Source organism: Drosophila innubila (genome assembly GCF_004354385.1).
Source record: "Drosophila innubila isolate TH190305 chromosome 2L unlocalized genomic scaffold, UK_Dinn_1.0 4_B_2L, whole genome shotgun sequence".
In the NCBI taxonomy this organism is placed as follows: domain Eukaryota; kingdom Metazoa; phylum Arthropoda; class Insecta; order Diptera; family Drosophilidae; genus Drosophila; species Drosophila innubila.
This window is the reverse complement of record NW_022995372.1, coordinates 26073127-26081630: the sequence shown is the minus strand read 5'-3', so window position 1 is coordinate 26081630 and position 8504 is coordinate 26073127. Positions and strand designations below refer to the sequence as shown.

The 8504-nt window shown below is 43.1% G+C and overlaps 2 protein-coding genes across 2 annotated transcripts; both read right to left on the bottom strand.

Moving 5' to 3' along the window:
* Positions 1-3664: 3664 nt before the first annotated feature.
* Positions 3665-6435, bottom strand: LOC117780956 (2-phosphoxylose phosphatase 1). The gene is made up of 4 exons (XM_034617655.1): positions 6160-6435; positions 5754-6093; positions 5556-5696; positions 3665-5337 (listed from the first exon to the last, which is right to left on the bottom strand). The coding sequence occupies exons 1-4, from the start codon at positions 6257-6259 to the stop codon at positions 4116-4118; spliced, it is 1803 nt and encodes a 600-aa protein (XP_034473546.1). The 5' UTR covers positions 6260-6435; the 3' UTR covers positions 3665-4115.
* Positions 6436-6505: 70 nt separating this feature from the next.
* On the bottom strand, positions 6506-7828 carry LOC117780957 (ubiquitin carboxyl-terminal hydrolase). The gene is made up of 4 exons (XM_034617656.1): positions 7681-7828; positions 7384-7524; positions 7142-7290; positions 6506-7083 (listed from the first exon to the last, which is right to left on the bottom strand). The coding sequence occupies exons 1-4, from the start codon at positions 7714-7716 to the stop codon at positions 6720-6722; spliced, it is 690 nt and encodes a 229-aa protein (XP_034473547.1). The 5' UTR covers positions 7717-7828; the 3' UTR covers positions 6506-6719.
* Between the last annotated feature and the right edge of the window lie 676 nt (positions 7829-8504).

Below are 8504 nucleotides of genomic sequence, written 5' to 3'. Positions count from 1 at the left end.
TCGGAAATAATTAAGTACTACAAGTACTTAGTAAGTAAGTACTACTTACTAAAAATAAAATACAAGCTTGTGAACACCGCTTATCGCTTGTACTTCCCCCTGGGGACCACAGTCCCTGCCTCGCGTGCCCTTCTTTGGCTTTGGCTCTCCTCTCTCTTTTGCACTGCACTCTTGCTATTTACCCGCTCCGATGTGCAATTACGACGTTGCAATTTCTTCTAGGTGCGCGTAGCTGCAGCTATTGCCTCTCTTCCTCTCGCTCTCACTATCTCAAAGCTATATGTGTGCAAGTGCATGTGCATGTAAGTCAGTGCCTGTGTGTGTGTGACGATGCAGCTCCTCTGCCGAGTTGTGTTTGCGTGGAAAATCGTATGCCCCCCGCAGCGCACATTTGAAAAGTGCATCTCCGCTGTTTCTAGATTCGTCTGCTGAGAGGAAGGAGGTTTGCTAGGGGCATAGCAACGTCATTCCCATTCCCACACTTGCCATAGCCTTGGAGCCGAGCCTAGTTTGACTACTTGGAAAACTCTTGGTTTTCTATTAGATGGCCAACTGAGTCGAAGCTGACTAGGCCCATACAGAGAGCCCAGACAAAGTAGACCAACGATAACGGCAGCGACTAGTGAATTAACTGGTTCGTCTATTGCTTAGAGGCCCCTACCCCATTCAGTATGGCAAAAAGAAAATCCTGTCTACGCTTTCCCCCAAAAATAGTTGCTTCGACGGCACGAGCTCCTAGGTCTCCAACCCATCAGTGGGCCTACAAGAGCTAAAAAGACAAAACTTAGCTGACTCGAAACCCTTTTAGGGGTAAGGGGACACACACTCACACCGGCACACGCGCTCCGATGAAAAATGGTTGAAAAAAGTTTTAAAAAAACGTTGTATGATTTTTCTTCGCCAATATTTTGTAACAGAGCCGCAGCACCGAGCAAACAGCGGCTCTGACTTGTGTAACAAAAATGCACACAACGCAAGAGAGAAATATATGCACACACCAACAGTATCACACACACGCAAGCTCAAATTGTTTCTTTTTATTTCATACTGTTGTAGCCCCTCCAACGATTCCCCTTCTTAATGCACATGAGCACATAGTTGTTATTGTTGTTTTTTTTTTGCTGCTGCACTCGCCTTATCGTTGCTGAGCTGAGTGAGTAGGCGAGCTTCTGCCTATGTATGTGTGCAGTGCAGCTATTACGTGTAAGTGAGCGAGAGAGCGCAAGAGAGAAAAGGCATGGAGGAGAGAGCAAAAGCGCAATGCAATTAAACGAAGACTGCTATCACAGTGGCAGTAGTACGCTGAAAACTGCGTAAAAGACCTATTGTAATACAAAACCAAAATAATTAATATTAGTTAAAAATCGAATGCTTTATTATATTTTTAATTTATTTTTTTTATATAGAATAATATTTAATTTGCCAATCGCAAATTTTCAACAAACCTTTATCGTTATTGGCATTCTCTAGTTTGACCTGTGTAAATTGCAGCTTATCCACTGTGCTTGCATACGTGTACATATGCAGAACAAGAATGAGTGCAACAGTTGAATAGAGCGGGACAGCCTGCAATGCACTTTTTTGATTTTGCACAGCATCTCGCTCCAACTGATCCCAATACACATACAACGAAACAGACGAAGGCATTGACAACGGCGCGCAGCAAACAGAGCACAATGACGTCGCAGGCCCCATTGAGAGATGTTCATATGAAAGGCGTTTGAGTGCATATTCTCCACTCTGCCTACCCGACGACAGGCAAACGGGCAGGCGGACCTTCCCCGCCCCACTCGCTATCATACACAAACACACATGCAAAGAAATAAAATACGTTTATTTATTTTTTTTAAGACGTTTGAGTTTTGTTTTTGCCAAAATGCAACGCCGCTACGAATTCTGGGCTCCTTTTCCCAATGTAACACAACCATGCACCATGCGAGCGGCGATTGCCCCAGGGCTGCCATTACCATTACGACAATGATTACGTGGATGTGGATACATGTATGGCGAACATGGCGCATTACAGTTTACAGCAACCACGTGATGTCCCTGTGAACAAAACACTGGAGTAGCAGCTGCTGCCCATTACATGGCTCCAGGCCCAGACCCCAGACCCAGACTTTCGCTTGTGGGGTAATAGAGGGGACCACGCGGTTATTCCTTTTTACGGCTGGTTCTGGCGTGGCGACTGCAAATCGAAAACTCCTGCTCTTTGCTGCGTCATCGCCAGAGTCGCCGTCGCCGGCTGCGTGCACAAAAGTAACAAAATGTACTGAATGGCAACAGGCTCACAGCGTTTAGAAGAGCGTCGATTTTACATTACAATCGCTGTACAATCGACACTCAGTCTCGGTACACACTCATTGCGCGCTCGCAGTTCCCATCTCCTCTCCTCTCCTTACTCACGACACTGTGTGCGCTCTGTTTGTGCTGTCTGTGTAGGCTTGGATGAGTGACTGTGTGTGTTTGTGTGCGCGTCGCATTACTTGCGCGCGTGCTCCCCACTCCACACTCCAGAAAAAACAGAGATAAGTAATAATGGCTCCACTGCCGCAGTCGACGTTAGCACAATTTGTTTTTTTTTCTCCTGACTTTATTCTTTGCATGCCTTTTGCGGCGTCGGGGTCTTTGCTCTCATTCTCTTAATCATTCATGGCGTTGCTTTCATGCGTTCGCTAAATGTAAACCTACACTACACACAAGTGTATTTGCTGGTGTGAGAGAGACCACTCCACACAAACACACACACACACACACACATGCAAGTGCATTTAACAATGCAAAAAAAAAAAGCCAATGCATTTTGCAGTCTTTCAGGCAGTCGGCGTATGCAGCTCATCGAAGCAGCTTGTAGACGGTTGAAAAATAAAATCTAAATGCTGAACCGACATCCTTTATTAGATTGGACATACATATGTATATAATGCTCTAACCGAGAGTTACACTAATAAATTAAAAATTCAAGCTGTTATTTAATACAAATTTCTGGTTGATAAGTTTGTCTAATTCACTATTGAAATTAACTAAATTACAACGCCTGTTTGCTTATTTTAACGGGTAGTATTTAATATATGTATGTACAAGACTAAGTTTATTAAATTTCAGTAAAAATTTGAAAACTGATTGACTTTATTGTTGAAACTGATTGAACTTTATTTCATGACTGATTAATAATTAACTTATTTTACAATATTGTGGTCCGCTTTTATAGAGAGACTGGACTTATAAAAAACACTCGACTATGTAGTTGATTTAAAAATAAATTTAAATTGTTGTTTAATTTATATCCAATAAGAAAAGTCTAACAAAAGTCTTATACTCTGCTTGCTATATGCAGAATATGCGACACAAGCAGTGTATGGGCATTCGTGACTAGTGTATAAGATCAAAGTTAGTCAAACAGTGCATTATCGACTGCTTGTTCAACATGATCAATGATTAAAACCACTTTGTAGTCTTGCAACAACATTTGATTTTATTTATACATTAAAATAACTTTTACCTTTTGTTTAATTTAGATGCGATAAGAAAAGTGTAAGAAAGTCTTATACTTTGCTTGCTATATGCAGAATATGCGACGCAAGCAGTGTATGCTTATATATGACTTATGTATAAGATCGGCCTTGCTTGTTCAACATGATCAATAATTAAAACCACATTCGAGTCTTGCAACAACATTTAATTTTATTTATGTAATTATTAAATTTAATTTAAAACGGAATTGATTTTGTATACATTTAAAAGTTTTGCACTGTATGTGTGCTTGATATGGTAATGATATGTTCGGAGTGAGCTTGATCTCCGTCTGCAGAGATTATTCTTCCTTATCCTATATATAGACAAAACATATAAATATGATCGATTGCGTTGCATTGAAGCAAACGCTGATATGTATCGATTTCTGTTAAGGAATAAGCGAATTAGTGTGATTCACCTGAAATTCGTCTAATTATGTAAATATACATAACATATACTCGTATATATATATATAGATAGATATTGGTATAATATAAGTGTGTGCGATCGATCGATTTGATATGTTTAATTGGGGTTAGTGTCTTATAACTAGAGTATTTATCACAGTTCAAAGTGCTGAGAAATAAACCCGGTGGCCCTTAGAACTCGTTGGCTTTGGCCGGGTTGCCGATGGGCGTGGCACATGCCTCCTTAAAGTTGGTTGCATTGAGGGGGGCAAAATAGTCCTCGTGCAGGAATCGGATGATGTTCTCGATGGGACAGAGATCGGCCTTATTGCCACGACTATCGCGGGTCACCCGCAAACTCTTGCCGCCCTCACAAAAATCGATTTGTTGGGTCACATCCCGTCCGTTGTAGACGACTCGGAAATAATAGTCCGTATGAGCATCGCTGCGATACACCTCGAAGGCGAGACGGGAGGCATAATTAATGGTCTGTCCCTGACTATTCACAATGCCCAGGGCGGCAGTCAGGTACTGCATGGTGCAGTCATGGCCGGAATAGAGCACAAACTTGGTCCGATCTCCGGATATCATTTTGAGCATATATCCAACAATATGTCGGATCATGCCGTAGGCCCGCAATAATCCCGATCGCTTGTAGTAGGTGTGACGAGCCGTGCGCTGGGAAAGCTCATCTGCAAAGGACATGAGGGCATTCACATGGGCAGCATCGACACAACCCTCATTGTCGCCATCCAAAGACGGCAATTCGGGTTCCGATTCGGGCTCAGCAGCTGCCAATCCTTCTTGCATTAAATTCGTTGCCGTCTCATCCTGATCAATATTGATGACATCCACCAGATCCTGCTGGTTGTTGTTGTTGGGCCGTGTGCTGGCCATTGCCTGGCTGACATTGCGACGGCGACAGGGCAAGTTGGCATCATGACAGAGGACGGTCAACATGGCATCCACGACCTCGAAGGGATTGGTGATGCCACCCTCATTGGCCGAATGCTGCAACAAGGTGCCGCCGATCCACTGCATCACCGCCAGGACATCGGACCGTCGCAGCAGCTGTCGATCCGCCAAGGAGACCAGACGCTTCTGCAGCACCGCAGACTGTGCACAGCTGCAATCGCCAAAGCAAAAGGCCATGCTATGGGATTCCCTCACATTCAACGCCAGCCACTTGTCCGCCGGCAACAGGGCGAAGAGCAGCGCCAATGCGGACTGAAAGGTGCGACGATAGCGGGTGGTGAACACCACCACCTCATCTGAGTTGAGCAGCGTGTGTGGCGTTGTTGTTGTGTCCACCGAGTTACGCAATCCATTCGCCTTCGGATTGAGCAGCAATCCCAGAGGATGGGCATAGATCTGATGCATAACCTCACCCACATGCAGCAGCTGAGCAATGCCTCTGAAACGTCAATTGGAATCAGGTGCATCGACTTGTACGGGCCCATAAAAATGGAAAAATGGTAGCTCAGATTCTAATCTAATCTACTGTCAATTCTAAGATGTTTTCACCAAGAAAATCTTAGAATTGAGCGTAGTTTACGAATTTGGGTTAACAATTTTTGAGTAAAAATGTCGATGCACCCTAGTAAAGAATACTACTCCATTCCTTCCACTTACTTGAAGGTCAGCTGTCCCAGCGGACAGCCTCGTTCGGTGGCGGGGAGCAGCGGGAAGCCATGAAACGGACCCACCTTGTTCCAGTACATGTGATTGGAGCCCGAGGCGGAGTTGCTGGAATTGTGCAGAAAGCTGCGATATCTGTAGAGCAAAAAAGGATTCTATAGCATTGATATGGCATGGATAAGGCTAATCTACCTGTTGACCAGACTGTCCCCATCGGCGGGTACACCACAATTGATGCCATTGGCATGAACATGCGACATGGGACCACGATCGCCATGCCTGATGACCAGGAGCACACCCTGTAGCTTCCAGCCTTCCAGTATGCCGCCATCATCCATGCGAATCAACTGTGCCAGCGGAGCGCAGCGTTCACGATACTTAGCGAATCTCTGCGCACCTGAGGAAGCATCAGTTGACCCACCAGCACCACCACCAGCAACTACGCCTGCAGAGGAGATGGCGGTGCCAGAACCAAAGCCGCCACTGCCCAGACTGCCACTGTGCTCAGCATTGCCCATATAGCGATACATGCCTATGAAATGGAAAGACAGCATGAGTAATCCTGTCCAGATTGGTGATTGGCGGTATGGTGACTTACCCGCTATCAGTAGGAAGATCCATAGACTGAGAAACAAGTAGCAATAAAGGGTGCGATGCTGCGTTGTCAAACGCGTTAAATCTTTGAGCAGCAGCCTCATGATGATGATGATGATGATGAACCTACGGTCGGGCAGAAGCGGCTTCCACACATATGGTTTCTATGGTTAACTGGCAATTGGTGGGACACACTGAAGTAACAATTGAATCCAACAATTTGATTGGAAAAATAAAAGTTCGCTTTCAGGGTTGCAGGCAGCTGTCAAACTAGTTACGTGGAGCGTGTCCAAATCTGGAGCATGCGCAGTGAATCCATCTGAGTGGGAAACAGGTAAACAGCTGTTGGGTGCAGTTCTCAAGCATTTGATGCGGTTCTTTAATTAGAGAAACAAACATCCAAAATACAAAAACAATAATGTGGCATAATGCGTAATGAAAAATTTTGGTTAATAGCTAAGCTGAGAGCATAATCTTCAAGCTTTACAATGCATAAATGAGAGTATATTAAATCAGAGATCATATATAGTAATGTATATCAGAACAGAGTGATCCACTCTCTCTCTAGTCCTGTGTGGCAGCTAGAGCCAGAACGGTGAAGCGCACATCATCCGGATCACGGGCCATAAACTCCTTGCACACCTTGGCGGCATCATGGACAAAGGTTTCATCCGAGGTCTTGCCATGACTGATGGGATACGATTTGCGTCCATCCAGCTCAAACAGTGTGTTCTCCTTGTTGACCAGCGCTATGAAATGATGAATAACCGTTTCATAGGCACTAGCATCCGTTTGTCCCTCCTGGGCCAGTGTCTGATGATCCTCGGTAAAGTCTTTGTCCTTCTCCAGATGCTGACCGCGTTCCTCGGGCGACAGAGAAGCGCTCTTCTCCAGAAAACTCTTCAGCACTCCGGGTGCAATTTCAATGCTGTAGTAAATTTATGATAATTGTAAATATTTGTCATAAATTTATCATGATCACTTACTCCTTGTTATTGGCCACACTGTGGATGAGAGCCACAGTGCCACAGGCATTGTGAGTGAACTGGCGCATATAGAACAAATCATCTGGATATTTCTCCTCCTCAGCTGCAGTCTTGATGCGTTCATGTTCATCAGCACGATGCTTTTCATACTAAAATTAATGATACACACACACACACACACACACACACACATGCAAGTATTGAATGACTAAGCGATTATTGCAAAAGAGGGATAGACTTACAGCATCGCTTATGGGAAAGAGCAGAATAACTGCCTTCACAGGACGAGGCAGATATGCCAGCAACTCATCGTCCAGACCGATGACGTCAGTCACAGACCAGGCTGGCGACACGCCCAGCTTGTGTATGTATTTGGTCAGTACCTGGAATGGGACATGGACATCATGGCGTCTTTAGAAATGCCAATTGCAAAAACAAAAATAAAACGAAATATAATTTTGCCAAGCAACCAAGCAAATATTCATTTATTTTACATCTTGTGTGGACTTTATAAGTATATGAACAAGATAAGCACTCACCTCTGGGTTAGATTCTAATGGTGTCCAGGTCGACATTTTAATTTCTTAAGATATTATTTTACTTGCAGAGACAGTCACAGACTGAATTGTTTTTTGTAAATGTCTGACAATTGTCAATTGGTTACCGGCTAGGGACAAAGCATTGCCACCTGGCTCAAATGCTGCCACCCGGCCGAAAGGCTGCCAGCCTGTTTAATTCACCGATCTGCCATATTGGCTCAATTGTCAAAATTGGTAAGTTAACATTTTTCTACCTTTTTTTTTACAATTTCTTTATTTTTAAGCTAGAGTTTTAAAAATTTTTGCGGAGTTTTTGTTGGATGTTTCTGCATTTCTTAATATTTTTTTTTCAGAATTAAATTTGTAACTTCTCTCCCCTTGGGATGAAATGCCTCTAAATTTCATTAAATTTTTACCTTAATTTTATATTTTATTATTAGTTTATTGCAAAGTTATGGCATTCTGATAGTTGCAAACCCACATTTGAATTTAGGCGACATGGCGCCAACTCTGAACAGCTGAATAATGAACTAAATGAGTGAAGGAACTCAATGAAAGATTAGTTCGCTCATCAAAAATTGAGCTACTGAACTAAATCCCTTAATTGAACTACGATGTGCTTATCGTTATATTTAGATACATTTCTTTAGCACGATATACCGAAAAGTATTTCAAATTATTGTTTCTGCGCAAATTTAAATGAAAATAATTAACCTATTTTTTATGTTTTTTATTTGTTTTTTTCTTGTGATATTATTAATATTTTGGCAAGCTATAAATTTGAATTTCCCGCTACCCATTAACCGATATATTTTGTAGGATTT